The 23,516-nt window shown below is 37.5% G+C and overlaps 1 protein-coding gene across 9 annotated transcripts in view; it reads right to left on the minus strand.

Annotated features, from left to right (window-relative positions):
- Positions 1 to 23,516, minus strand: part of Pcdh15 (protocadherin related 15) — a 623,956-nt gene that overhangs the window by 40,236 nt on the left and 560,204 nt on the right. For all 9 annotated transcript variants that reach the window (XM_059244015.1, XM_059244010.1, XM_059244012.1 and 6 more), the window contains one exon: positions 15,237 to 15,325. In XM_059244015.1, the coding sequence (XP_059099998.1) occupies positions 15,237 to 15,325 (89 nt within the window). The remainder of the gene's footprint in view (positions 1 to 15,236; positions 15,326 to 23,516) is intronic.

A 23,516-nucleotide genomic window follows, 5' to 3' on the forward strand; every position in this document is an offset into this window, starting at 1 on the left:
TAAAATATTTTAGGTAATTGGCATTTTAAAATTAAAGAAATAAACCTTTATCATTAGGTAGTATGACCTACAATAGGTTCTTTGAGAATGACATTTCAAATTGAATAACAGAAAGTGTGAATTTAGTAATATGAATTCCAATGTGAAAAAGAATGCATTTGGTATAAAGTTCAGGGTATGTATAGATGAGTGAGAGGAAACGGCATGAAATAAGTGTGTTTCCTCAAAATTGACAGTTATTTCTGTGATGTGTTCATTTATCAAACATTCATATATGAGTGAGAGTACTGAGGATTTGTGATGATGGACATATTACTTTAATGTATAGATTCAATCGTCAGTTTCCTATTCTTCAGTGTGAATAAACATAACTATTATATATAATATATATTTACATGTACACATATTGTCCCTGTGCCAACCACTTGTCTATGCCTTAGACACACATTATGAGCAATATTAACATCTATCTATAACAATAATAACATCTAAAAACTATCCTGACTTCATAAAATTTATATAAGCATTACAAGACTGATGTATGATAGTACATGCTGGATAGTACCACTGAATATCTCTTTTGTGGTCACAGGACATTTTTCCTAGTTTTTACTGCAGCCTCTGGCTTACACTGTTTTAATAGAGGATTTATTCAACATTTTGAAAATTCCAGCAATGGTGCTTGCTCATTGCCATGTACACAGGAAAAGAAGATATTGGGTGACTGCATTTCTTACATTATTACAGGATATCTTAGCATCATATAGGCTTAGCTAGAACAAAAACAAATGAGAGCATAACTGTGGCATTTATCTAAGAAGAATGAATTGAAGATAACTGACCAATAACAAAAAGAAAAATTGTCTCAAGTTTAAATTCTCACCATTAATAGGCCTATTTAAAACATAAATACTACTATAACAAGAGCCCGAGATGAGGACTCTCAGAAGGAATGCTGTAGTGTTGCTAGAAATACAGGTCTGTGATGCCAAACTAATGTTTAGAGCTAGTGTGAGGATGGAGAACACACCCCATCACCATCATGGTTACACAGTGGCTTCATATCACCCTGATAGGCTTTGATGTGCAATGGGAACAGAGTAGGAAGAAGCTGTGACCTATCCACTTCCAGGTCTTCTCTCATCCATTTTTGAAGGTTGGGAGTGTCTTGCTTGGTTCTCCGGGGTGGCCTTAAACTCACAGCCTCCTCCCTCAGCCTCCCAGTGTTAGACTTACAGGTATGTAATACCATGCCTGGCCTCCTTCGTGTTTTAAAGGCTCATGTCTTCTCACATTATATTCTAAATTAAAGAAAACATTTTCAACTCACAGAAATTGATGCACAAAAAAGCAGTATGTTCATCTAAAAAGAACATACAGGTTCTGGCTCCAGGAAGTCCCAAATCAGAGTCAAAGCAAAGGAATTTCAAAGACAAGGATGGAGATTACATTCCATTCTGAGGAGAAAAATGGACAAGACAGATGGATGAAGATCTGCAAGAGAATGGACCACACACGGCAGCAGGGATATACCTACATATCTCATTGTAACCTAGAGTGTCCCACAAAAGCTTTCAACAAACCAGCCAACCCCTTTGAAGGTGAAGATGAGATAGAAAGCCTTCTCCATTTTCTTCAAAGCCAATTCTGAATTGAATACTACACATTTCAATTTGTTCTACAAAACAGAAATATTTTATAAAAAAGGGAATACTACCAAATCCTTTCCACAAAAAAATGCTATCTTGATACCAAAACTCAATGATGATACAACAACAACAAAGAAAACCACAGGCTGGTGAATGCAAAAATTCTCAAAAGAATGCTTGCAAAGATGAATCATCCTGAAGATACAGGATTTGACATACACAAATCAGATCTTTTTTTGTTTTTGTTTTTGTTTTTCGAGACAGGGTTTCTCTGTGTAGCTTTGCACCTTTCCTGGAACTCACTTGGTAGCCCAGGCTGGCCTTGAACTCACAGAGATCCGCCTGGCTCTGCCTCCCGAGTACTGGGATTAAAGGTGTTTGCCACCACCGCCCAGCACAAATCAGATCATGTGGACAGAAAAATCTTGATAGATGAAGAAACTGAATTTGAAAATGCTTAACAGGTCTTCATGATGAAAGTCATGACAGAAATAGATGGAGTATGCCTCTAAATAATAGAGACTATATACAACTCTCTCAGTTACTTTTCTATTGCTGAGAAAAGACACCATGACTGAGGTACCATAGGAAAAGACACATTTAGTCTGGGGCTCATGGTTTCAGAGGTTCAGAGTCCATGACCATCATGGAGGTAGGCTTAGCAGCAGGCAGGCATGGTGCTAGGGCGGTAGCTAAGAACTCACACCTTGAGAAACAAACACAAAGCAGAGAGAGAGAGAGAGAGAGAGAGAGAGAGAGAGAGAGAGAGAGAGGGAAAGAGAGAAAGAGAGAGAGGGGGGGCAGGGAGAGACAGAGAGACAGATGTTGTTGTGGGATGTTCTGTATGTTAAATGTGTTGCTTTGATTGGTTAATAAATAAAACACTGATTGGCCAATAGCCAGGCAGGAAGTATAGGTGGGACAAGGAGAGAGGAGAATTCTGGAAAGTGGAAGACTGAGGCAGAGAGACGCTGCCAGCTACTGCCATGACAAACAAGATGTAAGGTACCAGTAAACCACGAGCCACATGGCAACTTATAGACTAATAAAAATGGGTTAATTTAAGATATAAGAACAGCTAGCAAGAATCCTGAGCCTTTAGGCCAAACAGTTTAAATAATATAAGCATTTGTGTGTTTATTTTATAAGTGGGCTGTCGGACTGCCAGGGCTTGGTGGGACCCGGAGAGAAAACTCTAGCTACAGACAGATAGACAGGTAGACAGATACTGGGAATGGTCTAAGTCTTTTGAAATTTTAAAGCTTGTCCCCAGTGACATACATCCTCCAGCAAGGCACACCTTGTAATCCTTCCAAATAGTTCACAAACTTGGGACAAAAATTCAAATATATGTCTATGGGGATCATTCTTGTTGAAACCACTACAATAACATAACTGAAATTATGGCAAATGGGATAAAAGTAAGAGCATTGTCCAGAGTCAGGAATGGGACACAGATGCCCACTCTCTTCTCTCTTAGGAAGTCATAGCTAGAACAAGGAGAGAAACACTTAAAAGGGATGGGAATATGAAAGGAAGAAGCCAAGAAGTTTCTGTTTGCAGGTGGCATGACTCTATACTAGAAGATCCCATAGAACCTAAAAACCCCTCTTAGATATATTAAACACTTTCAATAAAGTGGCAGGATACAAAAACAGTATACAGATACCAGTAGCCTTCACATATTGCAACAATGAACTCACAAAGGAAGACATTAGCAAAGATATCTCATTTATAACAGCCTCAAAACAAAAAAAAAGCACATATGAATAAATCTCACCATGACAGTTAAAGTCCTCCCACAATGAAAACTTCAGGACATAGAGAAAAAGAAACAAAGATGAAATTGGCAGAATTAAAAGCATGAAAATAGCTATATGGCCAAGAGTCATCTACAGGTTCAACACAATTTTCATCAAAACTCCAATGCTATTTTTTCATAACACTAGAAAACAATCCAAGAATTCATATGGAACCACAAAATCAAACACCAAAGCAATGCTAAGGATAAACGATGTAAACAGAGGTATCATGGTACCTGGTCTCAAATTATACTATGGGGCTTTAGCAACAAAGACAGTCTGATTCTTGCATAAGAAGAGAAGCAGACAGATGAAGTGAATCGAGAAGCCATACATAGTCCACGAGAACCAGACATCATAAGCTAGCATAGCTATGAGAACTCAGACATAAACTGACATAATTATGTCCACCTAAGATTTGAAAAAGATGTTAAAAACATGCGGTGGAAAAAAGACAGTGTCTTTAATAAATAGTGCTGGGAAAAAACCCTGGATATCCACCAACAAAGAATGAAGTTAGACCCATATCGTTTTGGAGTTTTTTTTTTTTTTTTCTGCTGCTGGTGAGACTATAACCCAGTACAGTCTTCATGGAAATCAATGTGGAGATTTCTCAAAAATAAAAAAATAGAACTACCCCTGACCCAATTATGCCACTACTAGGCATACATCCAAAGGTAGATATAAAAATGGAATAGTATTTAATTATAAGGAAAAATGAGATCATAAAATTTTCAGGAAAATGGTGGACACAGAGACTTATTAAGTGAGTTGGCTGGAACTCAGAAACAAGCAAGCAAGCAAACAAACAAAGAAACCCAAACAACAGCAAACCCTGCATATTCTCTTTCATCTGCAGATCCTAGCCTGTAATGTAGACATACGTGTGTGTGTGTGTGTGTGTGTGTGTGTGTGTGTGTGTGTGTGTGTGTGAAGTCTCCAAAACTGAAGAGCACCCAGAGAGAGTAAGACTAGGTGGTGAGGAAGGAGAGGGAGAGGGTCATTGAAGAGGCAAGATTGGGAGACAATGTTAGCAGGGAGGCAGGGGAGAGGACAGGGAGTCTACTAAGACATACGTTAGTGGAAAATGCCTCTTATACCTACTGCCTTTTATGCTAACTTAACATAAGAATTAAAAAGCCAGGTTTGATTCAACACATTTCTTTCCATCAATTTCTGACTCTTGGATTTTCAGAAGGGCTGTAAGCCACATGAACCCTAGATTCCTGTAGAAGTCTAATCAAGCACAGAACAGGGTGTGTGTGTGTGTGTGTGTGTGTGTGTGTGTGTGTGTGTGTGTATGTGTGTGTATGTGTCTGGTTAGGACTTGCTTCTCGGAACAGAGGGCTGGACATGCCATCTTCTGTGATGTATATAATGTGGAAACTAATTACAACATGGAATAAAAATCAAATTTAAATGGGGTTTTTTAATGTTCCACTATAGTTTGGAGGTTCCATGCCATACACAGCAAATATGGAAAAGCATATTTAACTAAGATTTTTCTATGTAGATAACATTTTAAAAAATAGTAACTTAAGGGTGTCCAAAAAAGCCTTGGTCATTTCACTTACATATTTTGGAACCAAATCATTTTTGACAGATACTTAAGTTTAAATTTGCACTGTCACCATTTCCAGCCACTTGTGTATAGATATTCAGTTAGCTCCAGCTGGAAAAAACTAATGTGTAAGGGCTTTACTGAAATAATTTTGAAGCTGAGATGAGTATTCATTTGAGGTTGTTTTAACCTTTATTTTATTTTTATAGTAAATTATTATGGCAGTCATCTTCTCAATTACCTATTGTTTATTGTGAATAAGTCAAACTAGAATGATTATTTGATGAGAATTTCTGACCTTGAATGCTCAGCCAAGAAATATTTGTTGGATTTTTAATTGCGTTTTCTTCGTGGGAACCAATAGCACCAAGAGGACCTGGCTTGCTCTGTCCATCAATGTAGATTAAAATTAACCACTATTTCCTAGCTATCTTCTGTCTTTCTAGAAATTATGTTACTTTCTAAAGCTTTTGAACTCCATTGTACAATGGGGGGTCAGCCACACCCCCCAAAGCCAGGCTCTGTGTGGGATTCCACCCAGAACTCCGGCTGTTGTGTGGGCTCCAGAAGTCCTTACATTCCATTATAAACCATGCCTGGAATTTTCTTTTCTTTTTAAAGAGACTTATTAACCTCTGTGCCATCTCTTCAGGTCTCCTTTCTTAAAAATAAAATAGAACATCTTTTATTTATTCTTTGACAATTTCATCCATGTAAATTATGTATCTTGATCACACTCACCCCAACTACTCCTTCCTACTCCCTCAGGCACTTCTAACATCCCACCACTAACACTCCAAATCCTTCCTTTCTGTCCTCTTTTTTAAAACTGGAAAAAAAAAACTTTTTCATACTATATAATCTGATCATGGTTTCTCCTCCCCCGAATCCTTCCAGAATCTCCCTAACGCCCCACTCAACCAACTCCATGCCTTCTTTTTCTATTTCTCTAGAAACCAACTGCCCACCCTCAAAGCAAACCAAACAAGACAACAAAGCATAATTTCAAAGAAATTTCAAAGAAAAAAATTCAAAGAAAAAACACAGGAAACACCACACACAACACACACACACACACACACACACACACACACACACACACACACGTACACCAAAGGCTATAAAACTCAGAAAAATCTTAATATACAATCACAAGGTCAGTAAGACAAAACAAAATTAAAGCAAAAACAAACAAAAAACCCAAACAAAGCAACATGACACCAAACGTTTTCAAGATAACATTGAGTTCATTTTGTATTGGCTGTCAACTGCTGAACATAGGGCCTGCCCTTACCTAAGTGTGGTTTATATACTCAGTGAGACTCCATTGGAGAAAAATAATATCCTTTCCAAGTGAATGCCAATTGGAGAGAGCTTCTTGGTTGGGGATGCGAGCTCATGTCTACTTCCCTATTTCAGCACTGAGACTCCATCTGGCTTGAATCTGTGCAGAGTCTGTGCAGGCTGTCACAGTCTCCGTGAGTTCATATTGCATCAGTCCAGAAGACATTGTTTCTTTGCTGCCAATCATCCTCTATGGCTCTTACAATCTTTCTGCCTCCTCTTCCACATAGGTCCCTGAGCCCCGATCGGAGATGTATATCCTCATATATATCCGACTGAGCTTACTTAGTGCTGCCTGTTGGAATGTTGACTGAACTTCTTGACTTGATCTTCTGAAGGTAACTATATCTTTAGCAAGTTCATGAGTGTGACGACTATATCATGATGCCTGGAATTTTCTTGAGTTTAACTGGCAACCCAAAAAGCTCTACCTAGAACTTGTCAATACATTTTCTTTTTTTCAGAAGAGGAGTTAAAAGAGTCAACAGACATGGCAGATGGTGGGAGAGCTCCAGCAGGCAGGTTCCCGGGATATTCTAAACTTCTTTGTTCCATTTCTTCAAGGAATCTTCCCAGATTAAACTACAGTACAGGCCAGGTATCCCATAGCACTTTGGCCATTGGAGGGACCTTCTCTAGGACATCCCACATGATAAAAGCCTTCCCCCTAGTCTGCAATTAGACTCTTAAAGAGTTGTTTTTCTTCAATAATTGGTTTGGTGTTGCGAACTTGGTAACTGAGTCTATTTAATTTGTATTTGTTTGCTTGGTTTGTTGGCTCCTAGGCTTCCTGCTAATTGTTCAATGGTCTGGGATGACCCAGTGACATTTGGAAGGCTCTTCAGTGATTGTTTACTGTCTTGTGGTTGCTCTGTGGTTTCTAGAAAGCTCTACGGTGATTGCTCACTGGCTTGGTGGTTGCTTTGCAGTGTCTGGAAGGCTCTGAAGCCTCTTTATTATTTTCTCTCATTGTGAGTTCTTTATTTCATTTTTCTGAAATAATTTTCAGTGTATTTTAGTGAAGTATACTATAGAAGTTATTGTAAGCTATTTTCTTTCTCTTTGGAATAAGGGAGACCATTAAGAATAATTCAGTATAGTCACCAATACACATGAGACATAAATGAAATCGTCTAAAATACTATTTATCACGTTCCTGATACAAATGGAATTTTTTAAATGTAAGTGGTTGAATTTCCCATGATGAGAAGCAGTAGCTCAGAGAGAAAAACCATGAATAAACCGTAGACAGTTAAGAGAAAAACCATAAGCACGAGTCAGAAAATGCAGAATTGATTGCTGCTGTTCAGAGCACAGTCCCAAGTAAAAGATTCATTGATTTGATTCCCTGATGGGTTGGATTATAAAATAATAAGCTGTTCTATTTGACAAAATTTCTGGATTTTAGAGCATAAAATATTACAGTGCTAAATTATTCATTTAGTATCTATGGAGAAGAAAAGTACTTCAAAGGGGATAGAGGCTTACTCCACTAGTTCATCTCTGTGAGGTAACTGCACAACTTCTCCAAAGAACAGTGGCCAGTGTTCTGCCCATTTTCATAGTGCAACTGCTTTCTACTCAGTTCCTGGTGCAAATGTTTGAAAAAAAGAAGCCAAACCAAATAATCTTATATTGGGAGCAAATAAAAACAGATCAATGATATCTAAGGTTGGCTACTCTATATCTTGATCATCCTTAATTTTCAAGGTATTTTTAAATGAAAATCTAGTTAAATAAGCAAATAGAAAAGGACATTTTCTCATTGTTTTAGTGGTTTATTGATTCTGGTGTCTGGGGAAGAGTGCTCAGTATATAAAAATGTTGACTTTAAAAGCAAGACAACCTGAGTTCTAATCTCCAGCACTCATGCAAATGTCAGGAATGGCCACATGTGCCTATAACCTCAGCATCATAGCAAAGACACTAGTGAATCTGGAGAGCTCACTGGCTATCCAGCCTAGTGAAACAAAGAGCCTGGGGGTCAGCAAGAGACCCTGTCCCAAATAGTAGCATGGAAGCAATAGAGTAGGACTTCCAATGTCCTCTTTTGGCCTCTGCATGTATGCATCACACACACACACACACACACACACACACACACACACACACACACACACACACAATGATTCTTACAAAATACACTGCCTAAACGTAATAGCTAAGCCTGGCATGTTGTTTTAATCTATCATTTTCATATTGTTAAGGAAGCAAAGAAAAATGGCACAGATATGTGTTTGATTTTCCTACATCCTATCTAACCAGAAAGCTAATCAATTCACTATACTTCTGTAAATGTGTTTCTCCCAACAGAAACTGACACAGGTTTGACTACAAGTACCCCAAACAGAGACAACAATGAATGATGACTGCTTTGGACATTAAAATAGGAACCACATCTTAGAAGAAGCAAGCAGTGCGAACAAACAGGTTGCCCTACAGGAATTTTTACACAGGGGTATCCAGAGGGGTCCATTAAACAGTGAAATAAAAAATTGATTTTCTTTTTCTTTGAGTTTGTCTGCTTGAATTTTCATACTTTGTTTTTTCTTGTTCTGTTGGTTTAAGAACTGACAGTAATTAAAACCCTGCTATAGGATACTTCAACACAGACTAAATGTACGTACGTGCATTTGTTTAAGTTCTCAAAGAAGATATTGCTTCCTGCATATGATGATTGATGCAAAATGGTTTCTAAGTGCAATTATGCACTTATTTTAAATGCTTTTAAATCCAGGAGAGAAATAAAGAACATGGGTTGTTAGGGAGGTGGGGAAGGTCTGAGAAGATTTGGGATAGGGGAAAGAATATGATCAAAATAGATGGTATAAAAATCGTTTTAAATAAAAAACAATAAAGGACTAAGTAAAATCCACTTGTAAGTCATTACTTTGTGTTACTTCTGCTTATCAGAAAGAAAGGACAGATTTACAAAGTAAAAATGATATAAAATAGAAAAGAATTTACCATTATTCAAGTTAAAGATAATTTGGGAGACTAAAATCTAATTACTATGAAATCGAGCCATTTTGACACATGAATAATCACCAATATAAATAATTTTTTTTTTTTTTTTTTTTTTTTTTTGGTTTTTCGAGACAGGGTTTCTCTGTGTAGCTTTGCGCCTTTCCTGGAACTCACTTGGTAGCCCAGGCTGGCCTCGAACTCACAGAGATCCACCTGGCTCTGCCTCCCGAGTGCTGGGATTAAAGGCGTGCGCCACCACCGCCCGGCTCCAGTATAAATAATTTATTCATAGTATGATAATATAATATCATAATAGGATAATATTCCTTCATATAACTAAGGATTTATACCAAATGTAACATAAAGTAACAGAGATGTTCTGTGAGTAACCCTAGTAAAGTAATTGATTTTAACAAGTTAAAAACAAGCCAACAAAAAACAGAGAAGAGGCCACCTTTGTTTACTTCCTTCTCTTGTGTTGTTAACTGAAGATTTAAGAACAGCCAGTAATTAGAATTCTGCCACAGGATACTACAACACAAACTGTGTGTGTGTGTGTGTGTGTGTGTGTGTGTGTGTGTGTGTGTGTGTGCGTGTGTGTTTATGTACACTTGCGCTTTAGGTCTCAAAGAAGATATTACTTCCCGCCCTTAAAGACTGATGAAAAATGGTTTCCAAATGTAATTATACATTAGTTTTCAATCCAGGAAAGAAATATGACTTCTTATAAACTGTAAGTTTCAAATGGTCCAGTTTTCTTGCAAATGGAAGGTATTGCTCCTTCTTTGTTAAGACAAAGCAAAAACCTAATATTTAGGAAAAAGCAGCAAGTAAGTTCCTTTCGTGTTGAAACAAAAAATTACCGAGAATGTTGTTTCTGTCACTATGACAGAACACCTGAGTGGATCAACTTAAAGAGAAAGCATTTGATTTTGCCCAACAGTTTCAGTCTATGACCAGACAGCTCCCTGCTTTTAGGTCTAGAACAAGGCATACCTATCATGGTGGAAGGGCATGCACAGAGGAGGAAAGCTGCTCACGTCATAGCTGGGGACAAGAAGACAAAGACACGGAGAGGTCGGTGATGAGAGAAGTCAATGATGAGACAAATTCTTCAATCCATTAAAATCACGAATAATACAGACGCGTGTAGTCCTTCTGCTTTCAGCAGAGCACCAAGCAACGTCAAGAACACACGATCACCAAGATGGAGATAAAAACTGGAAGGTAGGAGGTCAAACCATCCTCATTAACAGATGACATGATTCTCTATGTAAGAAGCCTCAGAGATACCATCTAAAGCCTTTTAGACCTAATGACAACTTTCGGCAAAGCAGCAGGATGAAAAATCAATACACAAAAGTCTGCAGCCTTCCTATTTAGCAACGACAAAGATGCTGAGGAAGAAATGATGGATGTGAAGCTGTTCAAAATTACTTCACACAAACTAAAATGCCCTGACAAGATCTAAGCAAGGAAGCAAATGAGCTCCATAATGAAGCTTTAAAACACTCGAGAGAAACTGTAGAAGACACTGAAAGAATGGTTTTCAAGCTACAGGTCGCAACCCTTTGGGGGGCGAACAACCCTTTTGCAGGGATCTCCTGAGACCATCAGATATTTACAATATGATTCATAACAGTAGCAAAATTACAGTTATGAAGTAGCAATGAAAAAAATTTTATGGTTGGGGGCCACTGCCACATGAAGAACTGTATTAAAGGGTGCCAGCATTAGGAAGGTTGAGAACCACTGCTCTAGAAGATGGAAAGATCTTTTGTGTGTTTGGATTGGAAGAAAAAATATTGGGAAAACCAGTGCCACCCAAAAGCATTCTACAGATTCAGTGTAATCCCAACCAAAACACCAAAATCATTTCCAAAGACATAAACAGAAAAAAATTGTAAAATTCATTTGGAAATACACCAGCATTCCTGAGCAGAAAGCATAATGCTAGAAATATTTGCATCCCTTATTTTGAGTTACACTGAAGAGCCACAGTGATAGAAACAGATGGTGTTGGCATAAAAGCAGGCATGCAGATCAGGAAAATAAAATAAAGACCCAGATAGAAATCCATGCAGCTACAATCACCTGATATTTTTTTAACAAACATGTAAAGAATACTCACTGGCAAATGGACATACAGTACTGAGAACACTGGATGTCCACAGATTAAAAAAAAATATAGAGGGAGACCCTTGATTCTCACCTTGCACAAAACTCCAAATGGGCCAAAAACTGCAACATAGTGAAACTCTAAAAAGGCTAGAGAAAAAAAGTAGGGGAAGTCATGGCAAGGTCCAGGTCCAGGTAAAGACTTCCTAAATAAGACTCTGGTAGCTCAGGAAGTCAGGCCACGAGGACAAAGGAAACATCACAGGACCAAAGGCATCTGTATAGTAAAGGAAATGCTAACACAGGGAGGAGGCAGCCTGCAGACTTTGCCAGTTACACAAAAGAGGATTGCAATCTAGAATATAAAAAGAAATAAAAAACCAAACACTAAGAAAACAAACAACCTAAACAAAAATGGGCTGAGGAACTGAGCAGAAGTTTTCAAAGAGGAAATACAAACGGCTAATAAGTGTTTTAGAAGTGTTCAGAACTGTTAGCCATCAGGGAAATGCACAGTATCAATACTCTGAGATCCTACTTTGCCACTGTCACAATGGTTATCATCCAGAAAAAAAATGACAACAGATGTTGTCTTGGGTGTGGATAAAGAAGAATCTTGCCTGATTCACTGTTGGTGGGTGTGATGTGGGGAAGCCATTGTGAGCATCACTGTGGAGATTTCTCAAAAAGCTGAAAACAGAACTGCTGCGTGACCCAGCTATTCTCCTCTGAGGCATTTAAGTTAGAGCTGTATGTTCATCCATGAGTACAGCTGTTCTAGACACAATGCCAAGGGAATGGAATCAGCCTAGATATCGACCAACTATTGGTTAGACAATGAAGTTGCAGTGCACACACTCAGTAGAATTTTATTTAGCTGTAAAGTACAATGGAATTATTTACAGAAAAATGTAAAATACTATATATGAGATGAGGTAATTCAGGCCCAGAAAGACAGAAGCCACATTCTCCATTATATGTGGATCTTAGCTTATAATTTTTATTTTACATGTGTAGAGTAAGGAAAGGTAGAAGCCAAAAAATTAGAAAGGCCCCTGTAACAGGAGAAAAATTACTTTCATTAAATAAAACAAAACAAAAACAACAAAACACAAAGAATCAAAACACCCAAATAGCTGAATCACAGTAGGTATGGCCACATGTCAAAATAGATGAATCTGGAGGATATTAGGCCAAGTTAAGTAAGTCAGTCAACAAAAGGTGAAATGCATGGTTCCCTTCTACAGCAGGAGTTAGAAGGCCAGATTCACACTGTTAGGAGCAGAATGTGGCTGCCATCTGACTGATGTAGGGTCTTTTCTATGAGGTGAAGTTATGGCATATACTTAACAATAATGTCAGCCTATTTAATAATATACAACTATGAACTTAAAGTGGTAAAATTTAGCTTCAAGTATTACTAAGCTGCCAGAGGCCATGCAGCTCTAACAGTATTCAAACATAGTCACCTGAATTAATGAGCGGCCGTCTGTTACAAAGCTTTGCTGTCTTAAAAGACTGTACAAAAGCCTGGCCTGTCTCTGCAAGAACCCATTGACTTTGTCTACCACACCAATTTACACGGAACAATAATCCCTCACTGGGTGTTTTTGATTCTTATCACCTTACATAACTGAGTTCTCCCAACATCAGTCATGCAAGCCTTACCAGCTCTTATCAACAGATGTTAGAACTCAGTCTGGGAAAGACTGTTTCAAGTAAAAAGCCTCAGTGTTGAAGTTTCCTTTGCAATGTGTATCTCAGGATCTCAGAGTTTCTCACTTATGCCACCAGACCCACTTATGACATTAAATCTTATGAATGCTTATGAATTATCCTTCTGTCTCGTTGCTTTCAGTTTCCATTTAATACATTCTGTTCCAGTATAAAGGGAAGGGCACAATGACTGTGTTTGGGTTAAATGTTCAGTCAATACAAAGCATCAAACACCTACTATAAAACCGAACTGATGATGGCATTAAAGCCCATTAATGCATTCATTAGATTAAAATCTAAGGAGAAGTTGACAAATGATAAGAGCATTAGAGTATACTTTGAAAAATTAAACTGGATTACCAGCTAGCTAGGGAAGAGAGTTTCACCCTTTTCAGTTGGTGCTATGAGAAAACATGGGTCTGTATGTGAAACAAAAGTAGCCAAGAAACAGGAGTCACTCGTGTTTCTCAGGTGCCACCAGCTAATAGTTTCATGGGGGTTATCTGCATGTGAACCGCATCGGTAAACCAAAAGCTTCCATTCTCTCTGTGGCTAGTGATAAAACCCACCTCATGAGACCTTTATATTGTATTAAATGTTAAAAGCACCAAATCTTAAGAAATCTCTACAAAGTACATAGGGGAACACGGCATGTGTTAGCATGGCTTTACTATATTTCATTCAGTGTTTAATTGTTGAAAAATAAGCCACCAAATTATCTGAAGATGTTTCTGTGCATTTAGAACTAGGGCTATTTTTCATAGAGAGCAACATGTTTACAGCAAGAGTTGACACTGATACATCTGAATCCAAAGAAGGCACAAACATCACATGCTACATGTAAAATATAGAAAGTGGCACCAGGCTAAAAGGACAATGGTAGTTTGATAATCCTTGATAGCCTCAGAATGTTAAAAAATAAGGAGTTAATAAATAATAGCAAGCCAGGTATGGGGCACAGATTGTAACCCGGTACTTAGAAAGCTGAAGCAGGGGCATCAAGAGATCTAGCCTGAGGTACAGAGAGAGACTCTATCACAAACAATAAATACAGATAAGTCAAAAATGACAGATGAAGTCATTATCTAACTAATGTTAAGGAAGCAGAGAACATAAACTAATAAGCTAATACCACTTTTTAAAAGTTATTTTATTTATTTAAAGTAGAAAGCAGAAAGAGGAGATTTATTCAATGTGGTCCTGTGGGAAGAGAGACGAAGAGATCCAGTGATCCCCCAGGTCTGCCTTCAGGGTCTTGAAGTGAGATAAAAATTGAAATAGAGGGTGAGGAATATACACATCTGAAACATCCTGTTCAAGGTGCGGCCTTGTAATGAAACAGTCAATGTTCTACAGAACTACAGCTTCGGACACAGGAACCTGAACATTTTGCAGTGCTAGGACATTACCCACAGCGCAAGCAGAATAGACTTCAGTTATGCCTGACCTAAAAGCTATTCCTTCTATACTTTAGTTGTCTAAAATGGTGTAAAGTGTTGGTTAGCACTAAATGATTAATATTTGTCACTTACCACCCACTTAATGTGGGATCAAATCAGACCATTGAACGTGGATCTTTCTCTGGCATCATAGAACAGTGGAGAACAAACCACCAAATGGTTAATCAGCAATGACTTTAAAAAATACCATACTTTTGTTATAAAAGGATGAGCTGTATCAGTGGACATGCCATTTTGAAAAATAACATTTTCTGTACATTCCATGATACTGCAATCATGAATTTTTTTGGATGATCTTGGAAGGCCATTTCAAGGCACATATTCAAATCACATGCCTGGGAATTGCTTAGGTTGTACTCTAAAGTCTTGTCAACGCAACAAAGCATTTTAAACCCTGGACTGTCCTCAATCTAATGTCCATGTTACTTGAAGGTATTTTCAGAACCTTTACCTACTTCCAATGATGCTCTACAGCTTGGGAAAAGAGTAAGAAAATTAGCATGAAGAAAGTGATTTTGAAACTTCACTCAATCTGAATGTTGTAATAACTTAAATGGCTCAGTCAAACTAAGATTACAATTCTATGGAGATAAATCTATAAAGAAACAAAATCCATTACTCTGTGAGGTCTTCTATCTTCTTCTCCACTAACGTAGGTGGTACATTGGAGACAATGACCTGCATATCCAACTGATTGACCACTGATACCTGAGAAGGGAAAACAGAACATAATTAAGTCCTGATCATGGAAATTTCTACTTTAAGTATTAATATTGTCTGTTCCCTATTATCTATAGAATTTGTTGTTTCTTGTTTTTAACTCATTGCCAGATGATTTTTTTTGAAAAAATATGTGTTTTCCTATTGGCATTAGGAATAAACCACTGTTGGGAGTACTTGCTATGGACTCAGAAATTACATGCTAAGAGGATTTCATTATTTTGGCTTTGAGTCTGATTTTTAAAACTCTGTGATGACTGTGGTGGTTTGAAATCATGTTTGAATGCTTAGTCACCAGGGAGTGGAGCCCTTTGAAAGATTAGAAGGTGTGGCTTTGTTGAAGGAAGTATGACACTGGGGGTGGGCTTTGAAGTTTCAAAAGCCTATGGTAGGCCCAGAGTCTATCTGTCTGTCTGTCTGTCTGTCTCTGTCTATGGATCAGGATGTAGCTCTTAGCTATTGTTCCAGTGTCTGCCTGCATGCTGTCATATTCTCCACCATAAGTGACTAAACCTCTGAAACTGTGAGCAAACCCCCAATGAAATGCTTCCTCTTATAACAGTTGCCATGGTCACGGTGTCTCTTTATAGCAATAGAAGAGTGACTAAGGCAATGACAACAGGAATGGAGTTTTGTTGTACTTGATTTCATCAGTAAGGCACACCCAGCATAACAGGTATACACTGTTTAGGATTTGAAAACCTCAGCATATAATTTACTCATTGCAGCTGGTGTTCTGAGGTAAAACAGGGTAGAATGTCTATATTCCACAGGATTCTCAATACAGTCTCCTTGTCTATTTTGGCAACTGTAATCTGGAGATGCATGCATACAAATCTACAGTAGAACTAATATGAGCTATTTTAGCAATAGTTGATGGGTATGTTGTATTCATTTAGTACTCAATGAGTTCCTTCTGTTATTATATAAAATAAAAGAAGTAATTCCATGCTGACTACATTCTATTTTATTTTTCTTCAGAACTCTACAGGTTTCAACTTTATCATCAACTATCACAAGTAGTTATTGATATTATTCCCATTTAAATATGAAAACTATAAAAAACCTGGAATATTTGTTGTGTGATTGTGTTGGCTAGTTTTATGTCAGCTTGACACAAGCTAGAGTCACCTCAGAGAAGGGAACCTCAGTTGAGGAACTACCTCCATAAAATTGGTCTGTAGGCAAGCCTGTAGGGCATTTTATTAATTAGTGATTGATGTGGGAGGCCCAGTTCATTGTGGGTACTACCATTCCTGGGCTTGTGGATCTGGGTGATATAAGAAAGCAGGCCGAGCAAACAACAAGGAGCAAGCCAGTAGCAGCACCCCTCCATGGTATCTGCATCAGCTTCTGCCTCCAGATTCCTACAGGCTTTGAGTTCCTGCCTTGTCTTCCTTCAATGGACTGTGATTCCAGGTATTTAGCTTGTAAGCTAAATCTTTTACTCTTCAAGTTACTTTTGGCCACAGTGTTTTATCACAGCAATAGTATCCCTAACTAGGACAGAGATTAAAGGTTGTGCCATAGCCAAAGTTTAATAATCAATCCTGTTTAAGTGAGAGCTATGTGGCTCCATAGCTTGTAACCGCTGAACTGTTGCCAAATAATTTATACAAGAATGTGAAGTCAAATATTGAGCAATCCTTTACATGTCCACGTGCTACTACAGTAGTATTAGTGCATGTACACCAGAACCATAAATTGGACACTCTGGGTTGGTTATAGTTAGCACAGAATATCTCAACATGATTTATGATAGGGAATACATTCATGCTGCCATATAATTCTTATACTGGCTCCAAGTTATCTATATGCATTTACTCATAGATGGGGTTAAAAATCCTCAAGGAATCAGACAGGAAATTTAAATAACAACAGTAGACAAGAGAATAATTGACAGGAAGTAGTAGAAGTCTGCAATTTGAGGGCACACACTGCTTTGAAAGGGCCAGGCTCTGCTGGCTTTCCCTGAGCAGTGCCAAGTGGGAAAAGCAGTCCAGACATGCTGTATCACTTAGATTTCCAAGAAAATAAGTCCAAAATATTACAGAAAATGTTCACAACTCATTAGGAGACTGTTTGAATTTAGTGTGAGTCTAATATTGTGTGAGGCTAATAAATCTTCTCAAAGTCTATATTAGGAATCTGTTTGATACATCCACAGGCAAGCAGTGGGCACTGGCAGTTTGAACTCTCCTTCTCACTCATTATAGATAGGTGGACCCCCTCCCCCCATGCACAGAATTTTTTTATTGTTATTGAGTTTTTAGCATCTAGACTTGACAGAATGAGCAGCACATGATGCTGACAGTTTAGATTTAGGGGTCAAGTTTAATTGATAAGACTCTGCTTTATGTAGGGAAAGAAAACGAGCCAGTTGTGGTGGTGCACGCCAGTAGGATTTGTTGGAGGAGGTGGAGGAAGGAGGATCATGAGTTCGAGGCCAGCCTGGGATACACATTTAAAAAAAAAAAAAAAGAAAATCACACTTGGTAATCAGGCATATCTTCTGGTGGCCATCCATCCAGATGTCTCTGTTTTCCAGCTGGGAACACAGCAGGAATGGATTTCCCAGGTTAGGGAGGCCATGGGATAAAATTAGAGGGATGTAAGCACCATGGAAGAGACAGTAGTGCTTTTTGTTTCTATCTCCCCATCAGAATAAAGAAGCCATAGAAAGGGCAGAAACATGGGTCTGAAAGAGTCTAAGTCAGTAAGACCACCAACTCCTATTGCAGGAAAGCTACCAAGAAACCAACAAAAAACTTAGCTCTTATTTTTATATCCTGAGAGGTCTTTAGCCATGACAGTTATGCTACTAGAATTTTGGAGATTTTTGGAATACAGTCTTTCTATTGTCATAAATATCTAAGATCTTTTGCATAATAAATCTATCCAAGATTTCTACATGCTCAGTAGAGTCTCACAGAGGGCAAGGAAACATTATCATGTTAGTAGTATATGGGTTCAAAGAAGTTGTAGACTTTGCATTTAAATATATATGTTCTGGTTTTCTATAGCTTACCTCCGAGTAAATGTTTAGAATGCAGAATCTAGTGGTGTGGGAGGAACTTCATTGGAAAGCTAAATTTGGCCATAGAGATACATGTGACTCTATCATTTGTCATCTAAGGATATATATTGGGTCCTTATCATTCATAAGGACAATTAACTTACCAAAAAGGATTTTCATTTGTTAGACAGTTTTGGGCTGCTTTTGATTGCACCAGAGGACAAGGAAGTAAGGTTTCAGGTCCCTGGAATCCGCATGTATTACACTTACAACTTAAATATTATTATCTTGACAAATTTTGAAAAAAATTCTTAGGGTATAGAAGAAATATAGGTAAAGGATTAACAAATTGCACATCAGAAGAACAATTGTCTTCTAGATATAAGGAACAATTCTCTTATAGGTATAAAGAGCAATTACTTTGTAGCTGTAAAGCCTGGGCTCAATTCTCATCACTCGACAAAAATATACATCTATTTTTAATAAATTAAGAGTATATATCTATTTCTGATAAGTTAATAAATTTAGACTGCTATAACTCTATAATTGTTGGCTCTGCCTTACCTTTGAACAGGTATTTTAAATTTTTGAATAGCTGTTGTTGAACAGAGCACAAATATTTTTACTATTCATATGAGGAGAATAATATATTATAGCTTAGGTTTTAGTCTTTAAAGAAATCCTGGATTCTGAATTTTGCTTTTTTCAGCATCCACACCAAGCATATATAAACAATTAAGAGTATAACATTTATCTTAATTCTCCATTGCAATCACTATGTAAATATTTCCAGAAATTTATAATTTATTGTATCATAATTTAAAAATATCCTTATATAATTGCTTGATTTTTATCTCTTTTGGCTGATTTCAAATATTGCATAAATATTCATTTATATCACTGTTGGAGATGCTTTGAGTGATAGAGTAAAATTAATAAATGTGATCAAAATAAAGAGAAATATATGACTTACAAAGGTCTAATGACAGAGTTTCACTATGTACTAGGTCCTTTCTTATGAGCCATTTTCTTTACCTCCCCACTCATTCCTATGAAATTCAAAATTGCCATTTTATCTAACATGCACAAAGTCACCAATAATTGAACCCTATGTAATTTTAAATTCCCTGGGATCCACATCAGAAAGATAAATGCTAGCAAAATTGTTTTAGTCATGTTTTAATCAAGCATTTAAAAATAGCTCAACACATGTTTAACACAATCCCAGCATGCAATCAATATAAAACACCTCAACTCCTCATGGAGACACTTGGCTTTATTCACAGAGTCTTTGGAATTCAGTTTCATCTCAAACTCACAGCAGACCTCAATGTGGCCCAGAGCAGGTCTGGGTGTGGCACCTACACAAGGCCAATAGCTGGTGTTTGTACACACTTGTTCTCTCCTCATGGAACGTAACTGTCCTTCACAACTGGACTTGGCTATGAGCTTACTTCTCATGAAATGAATGGAGTGGGCTAAGAGCCTTTTAGGGAAACTGTGTATTCTTCTTTGATATTGCACCAGAATTCGAATGTTAGTTTACACAACCCTGGATTCCATTTGAGATCTGAAGCAATGATTACAAAGGCTATTTGTTTTTTTTCTTGTATTTTTATAATTTTTTTGTTTGTACTTCAAATTAATGTCTGGTTACTTCTGTTTTTGACCACAGTCTCACATAACCCAGACTGGGCTTGAACTCTGTGTGTAGTTGAAATTGGCCTTGAATGTTTGATTTTCATGCCACCCAGCTCCAAAAGTGGAATTACAGGAGTGTACTTTCATACTCGACTCCATGAATGCATTTCAACATGTTGTCTTTGCCATTTGGATAATATTAGTTCATATTTTTCAAATACTGACACATTTCATTACACAGCAGGAAAAAAGAAATGTTTTTTAATACGAGCACCAATCTCACCAGACAATCTCATAGTCATTGGATAATGGGAATTTGTCAAGTTCACAGTGGGGAAGACAAGCTTTCCAGTGCTGTGATTTCAACTGGAGAGCTCCAACGCCATCTGTCATCAGGAGCAAGTGCTGCCAGTTGTGATCCTCGAAATGAAAGCCTTACTTCATTCATTTTTTTTTTATAAATGCCTTCTGAATACTCAGCTTGAATAAACATATTTTGTCTCTAAGTTGTTCCTTAAAATAAAATATCTATTCTATGAAAAACTGGGTAGTTCAATTTGAATAATGTTTTTCTTGAGACAACCACAATTTCTTATTATACTTTAATTCATCATACAAAAATATTTAAAAATGTTGTTTTTGATACCTAGATGTGATTATTGGGATGATAGAAAGTATGTATGTAGGTAGATAGATAGATAGATAGATAGATAGATAGATAGATAAGTAGGTAGATAGATAGTGTCTGGTACTCAGGAATAAGCTCTGAGGTTTGAACATTTTTATTTACTACTTAGATGGTGTTTTAAAGTTATGGTACCAAAAACTTGCCAAGTCAGTGAGAGATGACAAGAAAGAGAATTAGCCTGAGCCTTGTAAAGCAAAAATGCTACCAGATGAGAACAAAATAAACCAGGAAAAGAAAAGAAGAAGTTATGAGTGATGTGGTAAACAAGCCAAAGGTGAGAGCCTGAAGTCTACTAGACAATGAAAGTAAGCATGCATTGTGTACATTGTCTCAGACAGTGTCAGCATGGGCACTGATCCAGCCGAAGGAGATTCAGAATTCTATGGCTTTTCCAAAGGAGCACAGTATAAATAATGAGGTTGTGGTTGCATATTGACTAGACCATTCTGCTGGCTGTAGAATGGGTAAAGCGCCTGTGAGGGTTTATCTAAGTAGAGAGTGGGATGGTATATGAGCATAGTGATCAATGAAGCTAGTGGAGTCCACCTGCCCTGACCACGAGCTTGCTGTACAGTTGCTTGGGAACCCAGATAATATAAAACACAAGAACAAAAAAATGTTTCTCTCTCTGGTTCTTTCCTCCCAAGTAGACATGTTTTTATGGATAAATATTCCAGGTGCTTTGACTCTGCACACTGACACTTGCTCCAATAACACTCCAAGGATTCTCAGGGCCAGGTGCTGCATTGTTAGCCTTCCCAGTTCTGATGCTTCTATCTTCTTAGACTAGGGTATTTTGTCACCTTTTCTGGCTTCCCACCATGCAGACTGACAATATGGGACTTTTCAGCCTCAATGGGCCTGTGAATCAATGTAGTCAATCCACCGACTTTGTTTCCTTAGAGATCATGAGTAAGGAATACATAAGGAAAGGAAGTTAATTTTTATATCATGGACCATTCATTTTAATTGATAAAGTATTATGTACTTGGTAATCAAGTATGGGGAACATGTAGGTTTCTCATAAGAGAATGTATGAGAAGGAAGCAATTCAGTTAGACAGATTGCATGTCCTGCTGGGAACAAGAATGCTGAGTTTGTCTGGATACATTTGATATTGTGATTAAGGGCGGGAGGTTTAAAGTGGAAGTTTAGGGGCAATAGTACAGGTAACTGTGGCTTCCAATGATGAGAAAGGGTAGAGGGCAGAGTCATTAAGGGATGGAGCTCAAGGAAATGTGACTGTGGAACACTGGAAGAATAACCTCATTAAAAAAAAATGGAAGATGTTGCCAAAAGTAAGTCAGGAGAGCTGGAAATAAGAAGCCAAGCTAACTAAGCTTCCTTGAGGTATGGAGGGGGAATCACGAGGGTGGAGGTTGGACTCTGAGGAAGGAGTAAGGATTCAGAAGTGACCACACTTGGGTAGCATGAGAACATGACAGACAGAATGAGCAAAGACTCCACATGAACTAAAGCCCTCCCCTGAGAAAGTAACAGGAAGAAATGGGGTAAAAATTGCCTCGTCTAACATGAGGATCATTACCTTCTCCTCTTACTAATCATCTTCAGTGACTACCCGCTGCTTTAGCACACAGTTCCAGGGTAGTTCATGTGGCTTTCGTGTCTCACCTAAACCACCGACTTCTCTAGCCCCACTCATCACCCAAGCTCCCTCTCATGCTCTGTAGACAAGAGTGAATAACCATCTCTTACTCCCTCAACCTTGTCTTCATCTTGGTTTTGCCATCTCTCATCATCACACCCTCTGCACATGGACTTTATTTGGCCTTTCTCTTAACTAAAAAGATTGCATGCATTACTATAAAAATCATTTTTGAAATGACTTCTCTGATGCCATTTGCTTGTAACAGAAATATATATAAAAATAAAACACATTGTGATTTCTTTAGATGAGTTTATCTCTTTATAAATATATAAATATTTAATAAGCATCCAGATAAAAGTAAATACATATGATTTAAGCACATGGTTTATAATTTCTATATAATTATTTTGAATTTAAAAAAAGCATGAACTTTACATTGTTCACATCTCACTACTGAATCCTATTCACATTATACATAATGGTTATTTATATTTGCTTGTGTTTATTTTATAATATCTTATTTATACTTAATATACTGACTTTACTGTTTAGCCCTTAAGCCCCACAATGTAAATATTCTAAATAACAAGAAGGGAAAAAAGTACACTACCTGATATAAGGTTTATAGACCTCTATTTGGTAAAAAAAAAACTATGTCACCCATAACATCTAATATGTCAAGACTTCTTGGCTAATATTGACCTGCTTTTACTACAATGAAGCTTTCTGTTTTGAAGGAGAGTACTGCCAACATTGAAAAATTGATGTATGTTGGTGTATGTATGGTAACTGGGGTTTTTCACCACCAAAGAAAAAAAATTTATCCCTAATGCCTACATGTAGATAAAAGTTAACTAAATGAGAGCTGAACAAGTTGTGCAACTTACTAAGATATACAAGGGGGTAGATGGATTTTACTTGATTCTTTCTTGATGTGATAGATGCTCAATAATCACCCCACTTATAATAGTTATTAGTTTCATCAGAGAAAAATCCAAACAACCTCCATGTCCGAAGAGATGTGTACTTTGATGTTAGATATTTTTGTTAAAGTTAGAATCCAATTGCCCTTGAGATGATCTACCCCTGAAGCTGTACTCAGCCTGAGAGAAAGAAAAGACAGAAATACTCTTTTATAGAGACACATGTAACACAGTGAAGCATCATCTCTACCATCATTGGAGGTTCTGCTCTAAAAGGAAAATCACATATATTGGAATACATT

This window comes from Peromyscus eremicus, chromosome 16_21, assembly GCF_949786415.1.
Source record: "Peromyscus eremicus chromosome 16_21, PerEre_H2_v1, whole genome shotgun sequence".
NCBI lineage: Eukaryota > Metazoa > Chordata > Mammalia > Rodentia > Cricetidae > Peromyscus > Peromyscus eremicus.